Genomic DNA, 23,001 nt, shown 5'->3' on the forward strand with positions numbered 1-23,001 from the left:
CGTAATCGTGCGCGCCATATTTAAGCCTAACTTCAACGAACGCAATGTAATATTTTTGTGGTGCTATCTGACAACAATGTATATTAAATCTATGGTTATTGATGGCTTTAAGTCATATGCACAGAGAACAGAAATAATCGGATTCGATCCACTTTTCAATGCTATCACAGGATTGAATGGAAGTGGAAAATCCAACATTTTGGATTCCATTTGTTTTCTTCTGGGAATCACCAACTTGTCACATGTAAGTTAGGATGTATTGTTTTCGATAAGTTGTCTTCTATCGAACATCTTTATCAAATATAGGTCATCAACTGTTAAAGGTACTTGGACACAGATTTGAAGTTAATAATTTCTCATTTATTCTGTATAATATCACGAATTATATATTTTAATAGCATTTCACACAAAAATCAATTAAAAATCTTATTTCATTTAAAAGTTATTAAAACTTTAAATTTTTTGGCGGGTTTGATTGACACATCCTTGCACTTTCACAAATTTTAACTTTATTCTTAATCCTTAGGAAAAGTGGCAATCCTGATGTGTATTAATGAGAAATATTAAAACTTTTTATATCAAGAAAAATAATTTTATTCAGAGTAGAAATGTTAGAAAGCAAAACACCTTCACAAGTATCGTCATTCCGAACTAAGAGATGCATACAGAGTTTAGCAAATCGAGCACACTCGTGTTATGTACACAGTTTTTGTAAACAGGGCTCGAGTTCTGTTATTGTTTATATTTAGAAGTCACCGGGTGCGTTCAATCGTCACAGTCTGCTTACCACAACTGCACGGACTGACAATATATTGTGTGTTTGTTTTGCTTTCGAACGTGTCTACTCTGAATTTTCTGGATTTATAGTATTAATATTTTTCATTTATACAAAACGAGATTGCCACTTTTCCTAAGGATTAAGAATAAGATTAAATTTGTGAGAGTGCAAGGATATGTCAATCAAACCCGCCGAAAATTTTGAAATTTCACTATCTTTTAAACAAAATAAGATTTTTAATTAATTTTTGTGTGAAATGCTATTAAAATATATAAGTCGTAATATTATAGAGAAAATAATAACTTCAAATCTGTGTCCAAGTACTTTTAATCTTGGATTTGGGTGTTGATTTTTATAGCAATAGAATAAAAAAACTTAATAATCTTAACAGGTACCCATTAAATGTCTAAATTAGTATAATGAATTGATTTTCAATTCTACAGGTTAGGGCAACAAACCTCCAGGAGCTTGTATACAAAAATGGACAGGCTGGTGTTACAAAGGCAACTGTCAGCATCACATTCGACAACGCAGACAAGAAGCAAAGTCCTCTAGGTTACGAACAGTACGATGAAATCACCATTACACGACAGGTCTTTAAAATCATCATCATTGACACCTTTCATTGTATATATTGTATAATTGTACTCTGAAAAATATAAATAATTGATAGTAAAAGTTACAAAAAATCTGAAATATCATGACTCAGGATAGCTTCTCTTACTGTTATAATGGTTTAAAATGAATATCTTTATGAAGCCATGCATGATATAAAAAAAGTCGATAAGTGATACTATGATATTAAGCACACTATTTGTAATTATTACTTGAAGAAAGTATTTCTGTAATGTCATTATTTCATCATTTTTGATAAAGGTTGTAATAGGAGGAAGAAATAAATACTTGATTAATGGCAGTAATGCCAACAACACCAGAGTGCAGGATCTGTTTAGGTCTGTCCAGCTCAATGTCAACAACCCACACTTTCTCATTATGCAAGGAAGAATCACCAAAGTCCTCAACATGAAGCCTCCAGAGGTACTACAGTGAGATTTCACTTTGTGTAATTTCTTACACAAAGCCATGATAGTTTCTTAGCTGTATTCTTTTCAAAGTAGAATAAGCCACTGATTTCCAGCTTTGAAATTGATATAAAAGAAGACAGTGTTATTAAGGTTCTCAAGCAGCTCTTAAGACATTAATTTATTGTAAAGACCAATCTGTTAAAATAATGCATTTCTGAAGAATACAAGTGGCATGGGTATACATTAAAACATACTTGTGCAAAGAAAAATGTTTGATAGTAGATTGCTCAAAGCTGAATCGGCACTGAGTATTTCAGCCATATCTATGAAAAAAAGAGATATTAACTCAGGCTTTTTAGTGTGTCACAACCAGAATTAAAATTACTGCAACATTATTGTAAATCACATTGCAGATTATAAGTTTGATAAATCATGTTGGGTTGATTTTAAACAACACAATTTTTTTATTATCCTTTATAGTATAATGTTAATATCTACATGTATCTACATTATTATTTTGAAAGATCAATTTTAACTTGAATATTTTTATTTTAAGATATTATCAATGATTGAGGAAGCAGCTGGCACACGACTTTATGAAAGCAAGAAAGAAGCAGCGCAAAAAACCATTGAAAAGAAAGATGCAAAACTTCGAGAAATAGATATGGTACAGTACACCATTTTCTTATTACACTTACTCAGAAATGTACATGGAGTTGCTTAGATTCATAAAACTTTAGATAAGTCAGTTTAAAAAATATGTTTCTAGCTATAGGAAATTGCACTCATTAATAGGTTTTGAAAGAAGACATAATGCCAACACTATCAAAGTTACGAGAGGAGAGATCATCGTATCTTGAATATCAGAAAATCATACGAGAATTGGAGCACCTTAACAAGCTGTATATTGCTTACCAGTTTGTCTGTGCAGAGGTAAGACTGACAAAGAAATATACTGTACATGTGCAATAAATAAGGGAAAAAGTTTGTTTACAGTAGACGTTTGTCTCTGTAGAGGTAAAACTGACAAAAGAAATAAACTCTACGTGTGTATTGAATAGAGAGAAAAAGTTTGTTTTTGAGTAGGATTTTAGCTTTACTGGAAATAGACACACATGCATGGTTTCTGTATTAAAAGAATTTGAAATGTGTTCTTTATATTATGAACAGTATAGATTAACTTTGATATTTATGTTACCATAAGGTTTCTGTATCTTGTTAAATATACAAGTGTATTCATTAGTTATTATTTTATTACAAATCAAAATCTGTTTAGCTTGATTACTCATTATTACACTGTAGGAAAAGAAAAAGAAGAGTGCTGAAGAACTGCTAGAAATGCAGGAACAAATAAAGAAACTGAATGCTCGAATGAAAGAGGTTGGTTTTTTTTGTGTCATTGTGACAGTCTGATGTCAAGCTCAAATTAGGAATATTTCCAATTTCTATTTATCAAGCATACTCTATGTAACATGTATGACTATCTGTGTATGTTGAGGTATTGGAGAGAAAATTGTATTCATTACAGATTGATGAGAAAGTGAAGGAGCTGGATGGAGTGATCAGAGAACTAGAGAATAAGAGAGACCAGGAGTCAGGGAGTGTCATGGCAAAATTAGAGGCCACGCTGGCCGACAAACAGAAAGTAGAAGCCCTGGCTCAGAGTGCTGTGGATGTCAAAAAGGAGGGACTGAAGGCAGAGAACAAAAAGAAAAAGGAACTCAATAAAAACATCCAGGATGTAGGTTTCTACCTTATGTTATAATTTATGTACATAAGTGAAAAACATAACGTGAGATATCACACGACTTATAAAAATATGTGAATCATTTAAGATTATATTTTCATGAAAATAAGTCTTAATATTGTTTATGATTTATTTTCCTTATTTTAAAAGATATTCTTTAGAAATTTGTGAATTATGTTTCAAAATACAGGATGTTTCCAGACAAACTAAGAACGCTGTTTTCTGTTGCAGGATAAGAAAGCCCTGGCCAGCAAGGAGAAGGACATGGGTAAAGTGGGGGAGGAATTGGAGCGACTTCAGTCCCAGAGTAAGGTAGACCAGGAGACCCACGACACGGCCCAGAAACATTACCAGGCGGTCAGTGCTGGGCTGTCTAGTAACACGGACGGGGAGGCCGCCTCTCTCAACGACCAGCTCATGAGTAAGTGAGATCTCGTGTAAAGGTGTCGAGTCATATTGCTCTTTTGTATCACCTTTAACATTTAGATTGATGGCTCAGATAACAATGCAAATAAGTTCTTGATATTTTGAATTTGATTTTCTTCAGCTGCTAAAAATGAAATCAGTGTGGCAGAAACAGAAACTAAACAAGCTCAGATGAGGTAACAAAAAACCATCTCACAGAATCTAGTTTACATAGAAAAAGTAAAGAGAAGATTATGGTATTTTTTTCTTCTAAACAGACTGAAACATGCCCAGCAGGAAATAAAAAAGAAACAATCCGATCTCAAGAAAACAGAGCAAGGTTACCAGAAGGACAAGAGTGCTTATGATGACATTCAGAAAAATATGAAGGCTTTAGAGGTATATTCACTATATTCAAACACATACAGTATATGTTGCACACTGGCACTTGGTATCCATATTGTACTGAGTAATTTTTTAAAATTAATGATAAATAAAGTTTTGTGAAAAGTGCAATATGGTATCGTTTCACCTAGGTGTCTGGACACTGATACATGTTTCTCGAGTAATATAAATATGACAAGATCATACAATTTTGGCATAATAATTCTGCTGTAGGCTGAGATGAGTAAGCTGGGTTTTAAGGAAGGCCGGGATGAGGAGCTAGCTGCCGAACGTAGAACTCTGTCTCAGGAGGTACATAAACTTCAGGAACAGCTAGAAACGCTAGAGGCCAGGTAATTATCACATTCCTCAGAGACTTACAAGGTTTAGAAACATCAAATCAGATCATGGTGTGTAAATGAAAAGCGTAAATTCAGTACAAGCTTGCTCCCTGAAACTGTTTTTACCTGAAAGTACATTTTCTTCTTTTTTATTTTTCAAGATTTCCACAGCTACAGTTTGATTACAAAGACCCAGAGAAAAATTTTGACCGCAGCAAAGTTCATGGCCTGGTATGCAAATTGATCAAGGTCAAGGATGTTAAGAAGGCAACAGCCTTAGAAGTATCAGCTGGAGGGAAGGTAAGGATCATCCTGGCAACATATACAGTGTACCTGTATCTAAGGTCCTATAGAATGTCAGACTCCCTCCTGTTGAAGCAGGAACATACATGTAATTCAGCTCTTGAATTTACTTAGTGAATAAAAGTGCTTCTACTTGATGTACATTGTATATGCACTTTTTTAGTCCCCTAAGCTTTACATTAAATTAAAACTTGAATATTACTCAAGATCCTTGTTTATGACTGGCTAAAGATCAAATGCAGTAAGTACATGTATGTTGTTTCAGACAAGTTTTGACACGGCGTCACTTGTACATTGTAGTTGTATAACGTGGTGGTGGATACCGAAGTCACAGGGAAGAAGCTGATACAGAAAGGAGAACTGCGGAGGAGGTACACCATCATACCCCTCAACAAGATCTCATCACGCAGTATACCAGCTGATGTCGCCAGGAGGGCCGAAGATCTGGTCTGTACAACATTAAAGGATATTAAAAAATATTTTAACTTTTCAATTAGTAAACAACTTTTATTTTTGAAAATCTTGATTTTTTCTTGTGAAAATATACATGTATATAAGAGTACATCTGTCATATATATGTACGTAATATGTTATAAATGTACTACGTAGATGTTTGCATTTCGAAAAAATATTTTAATAGGTTGGCAAGAAAAATGCGAGCACTGCTTTGTCTTTGATTGATTATAACAACGACTTAAAGGCTGCAATGGAGTTTGTATTTGGGTCAGTATTTGTGTGTTCCGACATGAACAGTGCTAAAAAGGTGGCCTTTGATGAGAAGATCATGAAGAAGTGTGTGACGCTGGATGGGGAATCGTTTGATCCCGCTGGAACTGTCACAGGAGGTAAAGAAAATTTCTATCAATTTAAGCATCTTTTCTTATAAAGTTAATTGAAATGGAACAGAAATAATTATTGTCTTTTCATAGGAAAGATCATTATTCCTGTATTTTTTTATGAATGTATATAAATCCGACAACGGTTTAAATAAAGACCCTAAAATCCCTTGATATTAACAGGTGCTCGAGCCCAGACCAGCTCTATCCTGGAAAAACTTCAGGAGTTCACTGAAGTGGAGTCCAAACTTAAAGAGAAACGAGACAAACTACATCAGGTGGAGAAAGAGCTCAACTCACTTAAACATGTTGTAGAAAAGTAAGTCAGATCTTTATAATGAATATTGCACTTGAGTAATTGTATCCAATATCCATATAATCACAGGAGTCTGAAGTTTTTATCGTCAAAAAAAAAAAAAATCCAGAGAAAAATTTCCCACCCTAAACTAAAAAAAAAAACCCTGATGGCAAAGTGTTTTTAGGGGACCCACCTAAACAAATAGATTTGGGCTTGGCCAGAAAAAAATCCCGACTAATTCAGTATCAGGAGCGTTTGTTTTATTTATTCAAGTTAAGAAATCCAATTTGCTTGACGACTACGGGCCGTTTCTGGCCTTTTTTTTGCTCACCTGAGCTGAAAGCTCAAGTGAGGTTTTCTGATCACATTTTGTCCGGCGTCCGTCTGTCTGTCTGTCCATCTGTCTGTAAACTTTTCACATTTTCGACTTCTTCTCAAGAACCGCTGGGCCAATTTCAACCAAACTTGCCACAAAGTATCCTTGGGTGAAGGGGATTCAAGTTTGTTCAAATGAAGGGCCACGCCCTCATTCAAGGGGAGATAATTGGGAATTAATGAAAATTTGGTGGCATATTTTAAAAATCTTCTTCTCAAGAACCACTGTGCCAGGAAAGATGAAACTTATGGGGAAACATCCTCAGGTAGTGCAGATTCAGATTTGTTCAAATCATGACCCCCGGGGGTAGGGCGGGGCCAAAATGGCCGACCAAAGTTTTACATAGAAATATGTAGGAAAATTCTTTAAAAATCTTCTTCTCAAGAATGACAAAGCCATAATTCATCAAATTTATATGGAAGCATGCTCAGGTAGTGTAGATTCAAGTTTGTTCAAATCATGACCCCCCGGAGTAGGGCGGGGCCAAAATGGCCGACCTAAGTTTTACATAGAAATATATAGGAAAATTCTTTAAAAATCTTCTTCTCAAGAATGACAAAGCCATAATTCATCATATTTATATGGAAGCATGCTCAGGTAGTGTAGATTCAAGTTTATTCAAATCATGACCACCGGGGGTAGGGCGGGGCCAAAATGGCCTACAGTTTTACATAGAAATATATAGGAAAATTCTTTAAAAATCTTCTTCTCAAGAATGACAAAGCCATAATTCATCATATTTATATGGAAGCATGCTCAAGTAGTGTAGATTCAAATTTGTTCAAATCATGACCCCAGGGATAGGGCGGGGCCAAAATGGCCGACCAAAGTTTTACATAGAAATATGTAGGAAAATTCTTTAAAAATCTTCTTCTCAAGAATGACAAAGCCATAATTCATCATATTTATATGGAAGCATGCTCAGGTAGTGTAGATTCAAGTTTGTTCAAATCATGACCCCCAGGGGTAGAGCGGGGCCAAAATGGCCGACCTAAGTTTTACATAGAAATATATAGGAAAATTCTTTAAACATCTTCTTCTCAAGAATGACAAAGCCATAATTCATCATATTTATATGGAAGCATGCTCAAGTAGTGTAGATTAATAATTTGTTCAAATCATGACCCCCAGGGGTAGGGCGGGGCCAAAATGGCCGACCAAAGTTTCTAAAGATATATATAGGAAAATTCTTTAAAAATCATTTTCTAAAAACAGCAAATCCATGATTGGTCATGGGACTACTTTTGGATTTAAACTTTACAATAAAAAGCCATTTTCTACTTTTTCCTACCCTTAGTGCTCAGGTGAGCGATGTGGCCCATGGGCCTCTTGTCCAAATTGACAGCTCATCCTGGACTCCATGCCACTAAACCGGAAGTGATATCGCAGTATGTATTTGACATCTAAACAAGCTTGTTCAAATAAAATAAAATAATTAATTGTTCAACGTAATTTGATTCACTTACAGTATTTTAAATATATTTAAAAGAACTTTAAAAAGTTATAAATTCTTTTTTTTACTTATATGACCATATATGTATCAAAAAATTGTTTTTTTATTGATCAGATATGGTAACTTAATATTGTACATTCAACTTGAATAAATACATGTAGCACAAACGCTCCGGATACTGAATTAGTCGGGATTTTTTTCTGGCCATGCCCAGATTTATTTGTTTATATGGTCCCCCCCCCCCCCCCCCCCCCCAAAAAAAAACCTAACACATTGCCTTCCTGGGTTTTTTAGTTGAGGGTAAGAAATTTTTTTCTGTTTTTTTTTTTTCTTTTTTTTTGACGATAATACAGTACTTTGAGATTCTAGAATGAATGCAATGTTTCTACTCAAAATTATATATTGCATCTTTGAGTTCAAGTTGAAAGAGGAAAAGAAAACGATATTCAGAATCTTGTGTGTTTAATACCCTTTGAGTATAAATCACTTTTAATGCTTTCTTCCTCCCAAATAGTTGTCTAAATGTATTGCTTCTATTTAGGTTCACCACATTCAAGCAGAAATATGACTTAAAAGTCCAGGAAGCAGAACTAGTGAAAGCTCGTCTTGAACAAGGTTCACATCACCAACAACTGGAGGAAATAGAGAACCTGAAAAAATCAATAGGTGTGTAATATGTCCAAAAAATTAAGTTAATTTATGCTTTAGTGTTTTCTTTAATCTTTGGCATGTTTCAAGATAAGACTTAAGAATGGTTTAGGGAGAGGGCTAAAATAGGCTTTGCCTGCTGCCCAATCCCATTCACTTATGTGAATAAAATTTTGTATAAATACCGTATAGCGGGTTTTCTTGGCGGTTGTAAAATTTGGCGTTTTGCCTTCTCAAAGGTATGCCAATAATTTTGGCGTCATTTATTTTAGCGGACACAGGGTTTCAGACCTTTACAGATGAACACTAAGAAGAGTACTGACTATTTTAGCGACAATAATTTTAGCGGGCTACAATCAAAACGCCAAAATAAGCCAAAATTAAAACCCCGCTAAAATAACCCGCTATACGGTAATTAAACTTAAGAATGGTTATTATTGTAGAGGAACAAGAGGACATTTTGAAGAAAGCTGAGGAAACTCAAAAGAAAATGTCTAAGAAAGCCAAGGATTTGGAAGATAAAATAAAGAATGCTAAAGCGGTCAGAGAGAAGGAACTGAAGGAAGCCGAGGGTCAGGTGACCAAGGCCAAGAAAAAGATGGAGGAATCCAGCCGCAAAATGAAGGAAAAGTACCAGGTAAAGCAGACAGGGGAAGGGTTTCTCTCAAAGTACAGTTCAACTGTTTTACTTAAACACATCTGAATCTCAGATCCTCAGATATCTCAAAGTTTAGTCCAGGTTCAGTCAAGTTTGGGATATGAAGTTTGACTCAAAATTCAAAGGGTAAAGAATTTGTATGATGATTTAATACATTTTTAAGGAAACAGACAGTTTGAAGCTGGAGACAGAGGAACTTCAAAAAGAGATCGAGACAAATGAAGAACAGCTTAAAACAGTGGAGGAGACAATAGCTCAGTTTGAAGAACAGATTAAGGAAGTCAGTGAGAAATCTCAGGCTACAAAGGTACATGGTAAAATAAAGGTGCAACTGTAAATCATGATTGCCAGGGAGCTGTACATGTAGTATGCATTGCTACACAAAACTAGTATATTTGTCAGCAAAAAAAAATTCTCTTAACATATTAGTGAACTCTTTTTCAACAAAAAAATTGTAACTAAATCATTACTTTTTTTTAAATCTCTGAATTAAAAAAAAAAACTGTCATTAGTTGGGATGGTTTATAATTATGAGAAAATATACTGTCTTACTGATGATTGTCTAGATCCAAATTGACTTATGGTGTGTATTTATCTTATTGTATGTTAACGAATGTAATGAAGTTATTAATTGATCCATGACTTTACTGACAGGCAGAGGTTAAAGAGGCCCAGGATGCTGTAAACAAACAGAAGGACCTGCTGAAGGCCTGTAACAAGGACATCTCCCAGAGGATCGGGGAACAGAAGGACTTACAGAAAGAAACACACAGCTCTCAGTTAAAAATCCAGGAACTCGAGCACAAGATCTCCAAGTTCCAGAGCGATTCCAAGTCAGCCGCCAGGGAGGTCAGTATTGTCTGATTCTGATGTATTAGACCAATGCAAAACTGAAAAAATTGAAAGTACATCACATTTGTAACTTACAGTATATAGTAAAGTCATAGGAGGCAGGTCTCTTAGATAGCAGAAGTTTGCCAGTTCTATATAACAAAATCTTAATTCCGTTGACTTGTGGATATTGGATAGATATGCCTTCTTGAATCTCACCAACCCCTCTCCCTTCCCTTTCCATTCTCCATAATTTCACTGGTATAGAGATGTACAGTATGTATGAATAAGTCTTTATTGATTTACAGGTAGAAAGTCTGCTGCAGAACTATGATTGGATCATTGATGAGAAGAAATACTTTGGACAACCAAACACAGCATATGACTTTCAGGCCAATGATCCAAAAGTAGCTGAGAAAAGGATTGGAAAGTTACAGGAATCCAAAGATAAACTGTCAAAAAGTGTCAACATGAGGGCCATGAACATGTTAGGCAAGGCTGAGGAACAGGTATCTATTAATATAGATAGAAACAGAGATGAAAGTTCAAAACTTGACACGTTTTGATAACAAGATGTACCGTATGTGTACTTAAAAAAGCATGCTTCATATTTTAGGGGCTTTGAACCTTTGATGCAGATAACAATGCTTTAATTCATGAATACCGCTAAGAAATCATTTACATATACAATACACTGAACAGACATGTATAGCGCTAATTTATAATTACGCAAACAACTCTATACTGGGTGTTTATGCTAATTTTGAATACGCCAAATGAAATTTACAAAATGTTTCCTCTTGGATGTAAACAATACGCAAAGTGATAGAGAGTTGCACTTTAGACATTGATACAATCAGCATTATTTTAATTATTGGCACATAGAATAATCATTATTATTAGAAGTAATTGTTTTCTGTTATTTTACAGTGTACAGACTTAATGAAGAAGAGGAAGATCGTGCTGAATGACAAAGCTAAGATAGCCGCTGTTATAGAGGAACTGGACCAGAAAAAGAATGAGGCATTAACTAAAGCCTGGGAGCAAGTCAACAAGGTCTGGTATTCCTTCAGAAACTTTAAAACAAGTTAACAATTAACTAAATCCTGGGGACAGGTCAACAAGGTCTGTTAAATCTTCATTGACTTTAGAAAATGTTAACAATAATATTCCTTCATGGACATGTCAGAAACATGTAAGATGATGGAGACATGGTTGAAATCAATGTAAAGTAACATGTAGTGTTTGAAAACAAAGTAAGGATCCTTGACACTTGAAAATTTTTTAACCAACAAATAATATAAATGTAAAGAAATGTTTTTCATTTTAAAATTCAGAATTAATATTTATTTTTAGGACTTCAGTTCGATATTCTCCACTCTTCTTCCTGGGGCTCGAGCCAAGTTGTCTCCCCCTGAGGGTCAGTCTGCTCTGGACGGGTTGGAGGTCCGAGTCGGGTTCGGTGATGTGTGGAAGGAGTCACTCAGTGAGCTTAGCGGGGGTCAAAGGTCAGTCTTCTATTTTTAAAGCAACTGTACTGGGTTATTTTCACCTCATGTTATTTTTGGTCATCAAGCTTGCAAAAGATTGCATTCCATTTTAGATGTGTGAAAGCACAGTTGTTTTACAAGGAATATGATGGTCTCATTTGCATTTGTATTGTTTTGAAATTGCCCCATGACTACAATGGTGAACAAAAACAGATTTAAAATGGGGACAAAAGAAATTGAATATTAAAGCTGAATTCTGTATGTTTGTAGGTCTCTGATAGCACTCTCACTGATCCTGGCCATGCTGCTCTTTAAGCCTGCCCCTCTCTATATCCTGGATGAGGTGGATGCTGCTTTAGATATATCACACACACAGAATATTGGACAGATGATTAAATCACACTTCAAACACTCCCAGGTATAGAGGCCACAACTCTCTGTTACTCTGACAAATACTTTCCCAGTTAATATGAGGCCGTATCATAAAGGTTGACCTATTTTCCTAATTTTGTTGAAAGTAATTCATGACCTTGTATTTACATGTGAATTATTTTTGTGTTTTAGTTCATAGTGGTCTCTCTGAAGGATGGAATGTTTAATAACGCCAATGTATTGTATAAAACAAAGTTTGTGGATGGTGTTTCCACTGTAACACGCTATGTACAGCACAGTAAATCAGGAGGAGGGGGTAGTAGCACGGCGGACAAGGAAAACAATCAAACGATAAAGAAAAAGCAACAGACTGCCAAGCGTACTCGACTGGAATAAAAGGGGACTCTTAAATCAGTTGTATGCCAAGGCAGCCACCACCAAATGTGTTCAAATCTAAAACATACAAACTGTTTTTATGCATCAGCAACCTTTCAATTTGTATTGATATATAAATCAATGATATTTAATATTTATGTTATTAGGATTGATAAACTATGGATTTTCTTAAGTATATGGAATGTATAAATTTTTATGGATCATCTCAAATAAATGTCTGAATGCATATCTTGATTACTAGTAGTAAACTTGATGTTCACTACATAAGCTTGTTAATTGTTTGTTTACATTAAACTTAGAAAAATGGCACTAGTATCATGTATATATATAGTACATGTGCAAAACATGTGAATAGAAATTTACTTGAGTGCTTCTTCCATGACAGGAGAAATGAAATATATTGAGATATTAACGAACATTATTTCCTATGTAGCTTGTAACACGAGCTTTGATTGGTTACAAAAATGGGTGTAAATTTCCGTGTGCCCGGCTTGAGCTGTGTTTGAAAGTGTTCCAGCATAGTTGCACAGGTCAGTGCAGCAAAAACAACCAGAAAACACTTGTTAGCTGCAATAAAATGTAAACAAACCAACCCTGTTAATTGCTGTCCATTCCAAGTAGGTACCAGTGACAAACCAATCAGATGTAAAGAATGCAAAGGGTGTATCCCAGTGCTGATATTAGATAGGAAAACTAATTTGGCATATGCCAATTTACAAGTCGTGATGAGCTCTACGGATGTACTTGTTTACACTGATGCCCTGAATTTGATGGTCCAAGTTAAAGTATTCATATTCATATTTATGATTTTGTAAATTGGTGGATTTGTGAAGGATGATGAAAAGTATTGAAGCTAAATATTCAATGCAAATTTTGGAACAGACCAAACACAAACCTCTAACACATGAGAGGTGGGATCAGGTGCCACGTAGGAGTAAGCATTCCCTACCGACCAGTCACTTCAGACCTGTGCTCCTTGTGATGATCAGGAAATAACGGAAAAATCTGTTGACTTAATTTGATTTTGTAGCTTGGTAGTTTTGTATTTGTACACTTGGTAAGTGGTTTTGCTGATGCCTGCTTTCAAGAAGATAACAGGGACGTAAAACAACATACAATCAATCGACCAAGATAACAAAACGGGAATCAATTCCACAACAGTATTTTTCATATTGGAGGTTTGTTAGTTATTAAATGTACTGCTGCACTACTGTAAACCAATTTTTATACGCGTCATTTTTTATTCGCGAATGACCGCTAGAGAACTAATCCGCGACGATTTATTTCCGCGAAAAAGTGGTCATATTTTTTTTTTCATTTCCACAAGAATTTTTTGGTATCAAATTAAAATTTTATATCCGCCCATAAACTAGGTAAAATGCTACCGTGAGTACTGCTTACGCATTATCATTCAAGACATTCTGTGCATTGCGTCCATTTAAAATCTTATATCCGCACCTAAAGTAGGTAAAATGCTACCATGAGTAAAACCTTCTTACGCATTATTCACGACGCTCGAATGTAAATCGGGAAAAAAAATTGAGGAGATTAAAGTTGATTTCAAACTCTCAGGTATAAAAGTACCTCATGCTAACTGAGTAATTGACGCTTTACAAGATCTACATAGCCAAAGGGCAATTATTATAAATTGTTAGGACGGAGAAAGACAGGGCCATAATTAGTCGTAATTAACCAGGCTATCTCTAACTGGTTTGTTCCCGTTTTGCATACATTTAATTACAGGTAATTAAAAAATGTGTGAAAAACGGGAATTTGACCAGGTGAGATAATTACTTAATTGCTATAGTCTATACTATACTTAGCTTAGTAAGTATGTGAAAGATGAACTTATGGTGAAAAAAATAAGAGAATAAATACAAAGTTAATGAATTTGATTATCTGATGATCTTATTATAACATCTTTTCAAATGAATTTTTATTCACTATTTTCTTTATTATATGTTATATCTTTAATTCATTTAGAATTATATCAAGATTGAAAAGTACATATTCTTTTTTTAAGAAATTTGACTTAATAATAAATAATATGAAACAAATATTAATAATTTATTCAATAAAATCAAATATTTTCCAATAAATATATATAGAATTTTAATAAATTGCTTATAAAATTGTATTAAATCTCTTAAGAATACATTAAGCTAAAATCAGGTATTCACAGGTAAATCCAGGTAAATCCAAACCAGAAATCAGACTATAATTGCTAATCAAAACACACTTCACACCTGTTGTTCTATACTTAATTACCAAATGTGTGCAAAACGGGAACACACCCTCTATCGTCTATGACAATAATGAACAATAATAACACAAGCTGAAATAATTATTGACAATTTTAATCATTTTCAGACAAATAGTTTTAGATTTGCCATTCGTTTATATATTTTTTCTAAATGTTTGTAGTTAAATTTCAACTGCTTCTAGAACACTTAAGTTCTTCCGTGATTACTTATTGAACCGTCGGGATGGGTATTCAAAAAAGGGCAAATAACTCTAATCATAACATGGGAAAATGAACAACTGGTTCGCGACGATAAATATCCGCGAGCAAAGGTTACTCGCGGAACTCGCGGATATTTATCGCACGCGTATAATACTTGGTTTACAGTATCCCTTCATTTTCTATTTCCATCAGTCAATGTCATACATAATTGTATCTTAGCTACACACCTCTCTTATATTTATCAGAACATAATTGTTCTAAATATATAAATTTTTAAAATTAATGAACAAAATTATCCGGATTTTAGCACCGATCTGGTAGACGTTTTAGTGTTCAAAATATACGGCAAGCGGTATATCTAGTCTTCCCGACTCCCGACGCCCGACTCCCGACGGTCCCGGATTTGGGATTTTTAGCGATTTCTCGTTTCAAGATGCACAGAAACTATTCAAACTTTTCAGGCACATTTTCTAGGTTTACATGAATTCATGAGTACGTAAAAACTTTTACAAATTTATGTATTTATTACTGAACCAGATGTTTCACCTGCCAAAAAGCGGTAAATCTAGTACTCTGTTATAAATGTTAAAACCAATAACGGACACCGATGTTTTCGAAGAATCGCAATTAAAAACAACAAAATGAAGTATAATTTTTTCAACAAATTAGCGGAAAACCTAATTTACATGCCAGATAATTTGTATGCCCCCAAAACACCTACATATTTTCTTTTTTTTCCCGTGTATAGAACTCATTGCCACATTATGTTCACAGGCTCTACGATTATTTATTTTTTTTCAAATTTGAATTAACTTTTTGTTGATTGATTTTCAGTTTACTCTAAATTCTTATCGTAGGAAAACCTACACAATGAAAAAAAAAACATGATCAGATTACCAGTAATTATTATTTTAAGGACCATGGTTTGTCCCCAGTTACAAGTTTTAAAATTATGTTATCATGGTTAATTGCTTTGATTTAGCATAAGTTTACTATACATATAATTACCTTTTTTAATTTGACAGAATATCTCTTGGTTTTCACTGTATCAGCTAGGTGATTAGGAAATAAATTATTTTACCCAAGCTTACACTGCCTTAATTAAGCTTTTATAATAATTAAGTGATTATCTTCTTCATTAACATGTTAAACAAATCTATGATTGAAATTCTTAAGGAACCCGACTTTAAGTCATTTTGTTGTTATAGAATTTATAAAATTAAACTGTTCATATTTTTTTAAATACCACCAATTTCACTGAAATGCTAATTCTATCTTTTTTAAAGAAGAAATATCTTCCCAAGTAATATCAATATTATCATCTACGAAACCTCGCGTCTCCGCTCATGTATCGATAATTAATGAGCATAACTTTAAATTAAAAAAAAAAGAAGAAAACATGTGATTTTGTGCGTACAAATTATCTGATATGTAAATGTGGTTTTCCTTTTATTTTTAGCAAAAAATATACTTCATTTTGTTGTTTTTAATCGCGATTCTGCGAAAACATCGGTGTCCGTTTTTGGTTTTAACATTTATAACAGAGTACTAGATTTACCGCTTTTTGGCAGGTGATACTGCTGATTCAGTAATAAATAGGCATGTTTCCAAAAGTTTTTATGCATAAATGAATTCATTGAAACCTAGAAAATGTGTCTGAAAAGTTTGAATAAATTCTGTGCACCGGTTAAAAAGAAATCGCCAAAAATCCCAAATCCGGGACCGTCGGGAGTCGGGCGTCGGGAGTCGGGAAGACTAGATTTACCGCTTGCCAAAATATACTTCCGGTTAAGAAATTGCGGTGATAAACAAGTAAAGAAACTAGAATTTTAATTTTCCTGAAAGTCTCTGGTTTTGATCATGTGAAAGTGAACAACACGAATGTAATATCAATTAAAGTAGGTGAATTTTAATTGGCTTTTGAGTACGACGTAAACATCGGCATTAGAGTTAAATCCTACCATCCCAATAGTATCTGGCAAATCAAAATCAATGATAGATCTAAAGATTAAAACAAGTTTATCTTTTAAAAAAGATAGGTGAGCTAGCGCCGTAACAATTTTTAAACACAGAAAGGATCCGTGATCAAATGATTTATTTTGCTAAATTCTTTAATTTTTATCGAGGCTGGAAAGTGATAAACTAAAGTTATAATTGTTTTGTGAATTGTATTTTATAGACACATAGGGGGTGTTGACCTATTGGAATTTTTGCGCAACGGAACATTTATGACCTTTATTGGAGAGGGGGAGACTCTACATAATATTGAGAAGATGCCGATTGAGGCATTGTATGAGCTGGTTTAAGTATAGAATTTCTTTGCAATATAGGGGAGTTAAATGGAATATAGAAAATAACTCAAATTGTATGTTATATAAAGAAATCCAGAGAGTTCCGAATGTGAAGATGTGAAGTAGCGTGGTCCTTTTGGGTCATCTTTGTCAAGAAATGTTAGGTTAAAAGCCAAACACATAAGATTTTTTTAAAATATATGCAAATAATGGATTTATTCGTTATTTTTTTAGTGTAAATTCTTGTTTCTGTAATTTGTAAGGTTGGCTGAATTGACCAATCAGAAATTAGAGTCTATCTTTGGTTGTGCTAAGACGTAAAAAAACTCCCTTGACTTTGTTTAGAACAATCATATAATGACTCAGGCTTTTTCGTCAGGAAAAAAAAAAAACGGAAAAATTGAGCTACAACATGATACAACGAAATTGTTCTCGTATGGTCTATCTATAATAGTAGTTTTCACAGTTTTCCCAGAATGCACAACCGTGAAGCCGAGCATGCGTATTCAAGGAATTTGGACTAACATAGTTGCTAGCGCTCGAGAGCGCTAGCAAATAGATCTTGCTAAGGGTCTCTGATTATCTCTATATTTAATATCTGTTACAGATGAGGTTGGAGGACGTCTGTTTGCTTCTGGTCGTGATTGTAATCGTCACAGAAATTGTGGAGAGCAGGAAACAGTACGAGTTTAAGCAGTATACATACAGGAAGAAGAGAGATGTATGTAATAAAGGAGCATAGCCGAGATTTTACTCTGCCCCATATAGGGCTGAATTTAGACCCCATTTGAAATTGCAAATCCCCCCCCCCCCCCAAAAAAAAAATAATAATGGTGTGTTAAGTATAATTAAAGCTATATAAAAACTAGCTCCAGAACTGTAACTTGACTACTGGTAATGCAAAAAATTTTCAGGGGCCGTGTTTTCCAGGGTGGGGGGGGGGGGGGGTAAGTTTGTCTGAAGTCATTATAAGGTTTGAAGATGATTTGGGAGTAAAAAAAAATTCCTATATGTTTTTAAGTTTGAAAATTTATTTTCTGTTGAAGCTTTATAGTATTAACTCTGAAAAAAGTCCACAGAAATTGTTATATATTTTACTGAAAACTGATTCTCTCTCTATAGGACAGGAAGTATAAGAATGCCAAGGCCCTGTGTGAAACACGACCAGAATGTTTGTCCAAGTTTGGAGCGGAGCAGACAGCCTGTGTCAGGAATTGTACATCCAGCTTCTGTTATCAGCAGATCTACGCAGATGACCCAGTATGTGTATACAAGAGAAAACTTAAAAAAATATACTTTCTTACATCTTTATTCAGTATCACATCTGAACAACAATAGATAGCACTATAAACATGATAAACGAGTATTCATTTGATTTTAATAACAAAATATCAAATAACTTAAATGATGTTTAGTTAGTAATATTGCTTAGGAAATAATACTGCATGTTAAAAGCATTTGGTAATACATGTATCTATTCTGTATGCTAAAATTAGAGGTGGGCACCTGTTGTTTTCCAGTGACTGATGTGTGAGGACAATTTTTATTTCAGCTGGAGGACGGTGAGATAGATGTGCGATTGAACTCTTTTAAGGGTTGTCTGTCACAGGATAAGTCTAACGAACACAAAGAAAAGCTTCCGGGAGAGGGGAATCCAGATCTAGGCATCGGATAGACTGTCTAATAAATATCAAAACTAGTATTCTGAATAATTGTGTGAAGGATTGGATAGGCCTCAGATAACTCAAGTCCATCTGTTTGTGTAATAATATCAGAAAAATCTTAATTGTGTTTTTTGCCATTTCATTGTCTTAACAAAGGGTGAATATTTCTCTGAACATAGGATTACTTTAGCATAATACTTTATACTTCTTTGTTTTGCAATAAAATCATGGTAACCTACCAAATCATTAGCTTGTACTCCTGTACATGATTTTTTTTCTTTGAATTTTATAATTTTCATTATTAGAATTAATGAGGAACAAAAGAATGTTTTGAATTTAAAAACTTAAATTTTTTTAACAATACTGAACATTCATATGTTATGCATAATTTCAATTTGCATATTGTAAAATATATACTTGTTTCCTACAAGAAGTTTGTACTTAAATTAACAAAGCAATGTATCATTAGATCAAGTTATGTGTCAGGAATGGAGATAGGATGAGGAGAATATTAATGATTTCTCAATAAATTAATACAAAATATTTGATTTTGTATTGTTGATGTGAAGTTTTTCTGAGAAAAAAGCTAAACCAGGAGAATTTTTGTCCCTGTTGAAGGAAAGCAGTTTGTGATTTTATCAAGATTATATGTAACAATCTACTATTATAAAATTTGTCATTTGACCCTTGGCCCCTTCACCTCAAAATCAATAGGGGCCATGGTTTAGTTGAAGACCTTTGTAACTGAATCTAAATCTTTCACAGTTGGCCCTAAAGTTAATCAGGGTCTTAAGGGTCATAATCTGATTTTATAGATTATTTAGGTAGATTTACATCTGAAAGCCATTTTATGCCATGCAAATACATTTGTATTATTTCTGACATTGACCTATGACCTCAAATCAATAGGGGTCTTCTTTAAGTCTGAGGGACTTGTATTTCATTGCAAAAGCTAAAGCATTATAAGAAATGTTCTGTGAAAACTTAACAATTACAAACAGATTGTATGAAAGGCAGAAGAAAGGAAAGACCCCAATTAATACCCCCTACCCTTTTGATGGGTGATAAAAATCTGATGACTATATACGTATTACTGGTACATGTACTCTAAGCATTTTGAGTGTAACAAACCAGATACAGTAATGTTAATTATGCAAAGCCTTTGACCACACTATATCTTTGATGCAAAGACAAAATGATAAATATACACACTGTACAAAAAATTGTCAAATTATAGAAAACATTCATTCTAATCCTGTACCCCCCAACCAAAAAATCTAATCTTGTCTCAAGCACAGCAAACAGAATCGGTAAAAACAAAGATACCATTCATGCAAGTTTATCAGCCGTACAAGAAGATAGAAGAAATATGTTGATATAAGCTTATACATGTACTTGCCATCATTTTTCATATGGCAATTCATTTAAGGTTTCCATTATGCAAACATTTTTTCCATTAAATATTTGGATTTTTATGAATTTTTGTCAAGAATTCTTTTTGCAATATAAATATAAGATTTTTTTAACATACTGTATATGTAGTTCAATTCATGTAGAGACAATTAATTAATGTAAGTGATTGATATCTAAATACTATAATAACTTAGTTTAAGAGTCAGTACCCTGCATTAGACACAAATGACCACACTTTCAAACTGCATACAAATTTTAAATACATGTATACTTGTAAATTCAATCTCAAAATCTACTGTTCTAACAACAATCAAATAAAACAAGCAAGTAGACAATAATCCTTAGGCACATTTTATGAACAAACTAAAAAAAGCACCATTTTTCCACCATACACTACAACCTACATAAAAATATAAGATATTGGCAACATATCAAAACTTAACAGTCATATTGCAATTACAATGGAATTAAAGCTTGACATATCCATTTTAGGAATGTTATTGACCTGAGTTGCGTTGTTCAGCGGTCTATGAAGGTTGAGGCTATGTAGTACAGTACCCTGTACTTAGGCTGTGGTTACTGAGTCCTAAATGAATATTATGACACACCTCCTTTATAATGATTTGTTGATCGTCAGATTATGACACACCTCCTTTATAATGATTTGCTGATTGTCAGATTATGACACACCTCCTTTATAATGATTTGCTGATCGTCAGATTATGACACACCTCCTTTATAATGATTGGCTGATCGTCAGATTATGACACACCTCCTTTATAATGATTTGTTGATTGTCAGATTAGGACACACCTCCTTTATAATGATTTGTTGATTGTCAGATTAGGACACACCTCCTTTATAATGATTGGCTGATCGTCAGATTCTGGTCAGTGGAGAAGACTTGTGTACTCTGAAGGGCTGCCTGATTTTTTTCTGCATTAAAAAAAATTAAATCTATCATCAATCAAACTAGTAATTCAAAATATGGAAACAGGAATTGTTGTTATCTATCCATTTTCTGTAACTAGATGGGTCAGATATATCAAACTCAACCTACTACTTCTACATTTATACATTTTTCTAATGATTACTTTGGGATTGTTAAATTTAATTTGTTTACAATCCTTGTGTTGTTTAGGCAACAAAATGATTGTCTAAACGCAAAAATAAATGTCTTTAGTAGGCAATACATTGAATAAATTTTACTGACTTTTTACAACAGAAGCAACAGAGGAGGGACAATACACCACAGGAACATGTTTGATCCTCCCCTCTGTAGAGCTCCGAGTCTGGAGAATCCTCGCACTCATCAATAAACTCAAACAACTCACTCTTAGGGAAGCCCTTCTCATAGTACTCCTACAATAATCTCAAACAGTTCATGATCACTCTTGACAGAATAAATAGTACTACTACAAAAAATGTCAAACAGTTTACTCTTATAAAAAGTACTCTGATAAAAAAATTTCAAACAGTTCACTCTTTAGGAGTATAAAATAAAAAGTAATCCCATAAAAATATCAAATTTCAAGGATTACCAACATTTTTCTTGAAAAATTGGTCTTATTTTTTAACAATTCACTGTACCTTGATGGTTTCATACGTGTCGAGGATAACAGCAATAAAGAGATTCAGGACAGCATAAATAAACAGCGACACAAATAAATACAGGTAGATCCTGCTGTAGTACCAGACTAATGTGTCCTCTGTCACGGTGGCAGAAAACGTCACAAACATATCGTCACCATTCACCAATGAAAACAGGCACTCAGAGGCTGTACTCAGGTGACGGAACTGGTAATAAAAATAGAGCACAGATTAAAAGACAAGAATAGCTTTACTTTGGTAATGAGAGAGAAGTCTAATGAACACATCTAACAAAACAAAGTTCATTGCATAGGCATAAAAGATTTAAAATCTTGTTAATACTGCACAGCTGCTTACTTTGATGTGATAAGGTCCTAACACAGCCCATCCACAGAACATAAAACCAAGGTACAGCATCATAGTCGTCACCAAAAACCTCATCATGTCCGGGAAGGCTTTCTTCAACACCACAGTCAAAATCTGTTCTCAGAAGACGGAAAAACATAACTATTGTTTTCAAACACTAAAGGGATTTAGATATTCTGAAACACTACGACTGGAGTCAAAATTTCTAAGTCTTTCTATGAGATACTGATAATCAAAGACTCATTATTTCCAGACGTTCTCTGATAATGTGTAGTCATCATAGAAGACTAACAACATTAGTTTATAATGCTCATAGTGAGAACTATTTGATATTATTATGCTTCCCATCAGTTTGTCTCTATATAACCCATACCCTACTATTCTCGCATAGTGTTCTAAGGATTTATATAGCGTAAGCATACTATGCCGAAATAGTGCACGGCTTCCATTTCTGAGGAAAATCCGACAACGCCCATACCGGGGAGCGAACTCACGACCCCAAGTTTGTCAGTCCGACGCGCTACCGATTACGCCACACACGCCGTTATCTATAGTGTTGTACTATAATATATATAAACTTAGTTTCAAATATTTTACACTTAAAATTTAAAAATAAACAAAATAATTCTTCTAAAATAGTTTCTTGCAACCCCCTTCCTTCACTCAAATAATATTCTCTAAAACTATCTGTAGATTATACCTAAAGCATGCAACGTTCAAAATTAAAGAAAAAGATTATGACGTACATGTTGCATAAGGTGACATCATAATAGAGTACACGAATGTTACAGGTGATGATACATTGGGAATGAAGAAAATATTGGCCTTTTTATACAGTAACAACAGTCAGCATAATAATAACAATAGTGTTG

The 23,001-nt window shown here is 34.0% G+C and overlaps 2 protein-coding genes across 2 annotated transcripts in view; one reads left to right on the plus strand and one right to left on the minus strand.

The window, feature by feature from the left end:
• Positions 1–19,308, plus strand: LOC134252786 (structural maintenance of chromosomes protein 2-like). The gene is made up of 28 exons (XM_062735307.1): positions 1–244; positions 1,222–1,371; positions 1,655–1,816; positions 2,360–2,470; positions 2,599–2,736; positions 3,106–3,183; positions 3,332–3,544; positions 3,782–3,971; positions 4,098–4,152; positions 4,234–4,354; positions 4,574–4,692; positions 4,842–4,980; positions 5,284–5,430; positions 5,624–5,828; positions 6,003–6,138; positions 8,488–8,612; positions 9,038–9,231; positions 9,416–9,559; positions 9,907–10,101; positions 10,392–10,592; positions 11,014–11,139; positions 11,440–11,591; positions 11,844–11,991; positions 12,138–12,164; positions 12,197–12,238; positions 17,704–17,817; positions 18,219–18,356; positions 18,649–19,308. The coding sequence occupies exons 1-28, from the start codon at positions 77–79 to the stop codon at positions 18,769–18,771; spliced, it is 3,861 nt and encodes a 1,286-aa protein (XP_062591291.1). The 5' UTR covers positions 1–76; the 3' UTR covers positions 18,772–19,308.
• Positions 18,921–23,001, minus strand: part of LOC134252752 (mucolipin-3-like) — an 11,196-nt gene continuing 7,115 nt past the window's right edge. The window contains exons 12-15 of the mRNA XM_062735256.1: positions 22,121–22,243; positions 21,764–21,970; positions 21,387–21,535; positions 18,921–21,109 (exon numbers count right to left, since the gene is read on the minus strand). Of these exons, the coding sequence (XP_062591240.1) occupies positions 21,064–21,109; positions 21,387–21,535; positions 21,764–21,970; positions 22,121–22,243 (525 nt within the window). The 3' untranslated portion in view covers positions 18,921–21,063. The remainder of the gene's footprint in view (positions 21,110–21,386; positions 21,536–21,763; positions 21,971–22,120; positions 22,244–23,001) is intronic.

This window comes from Saccostrea cucullata, unplaced genomic scaffold (assembly GCF_032062105.1).
Source record: "Saccostrea cucullata isolate Sc308-1 unplaced genomic scaffold, CSIRO_AGI_Scuc_v1 ctg101, whole genome shotgun sequence".
NCBI classification, from domain to species: Eukaryota; Metazoa; Mollusca; class Bivalvia; order Ostreida; family Ostreidae; genus Saccostrea; species Saccostrea cuccullata.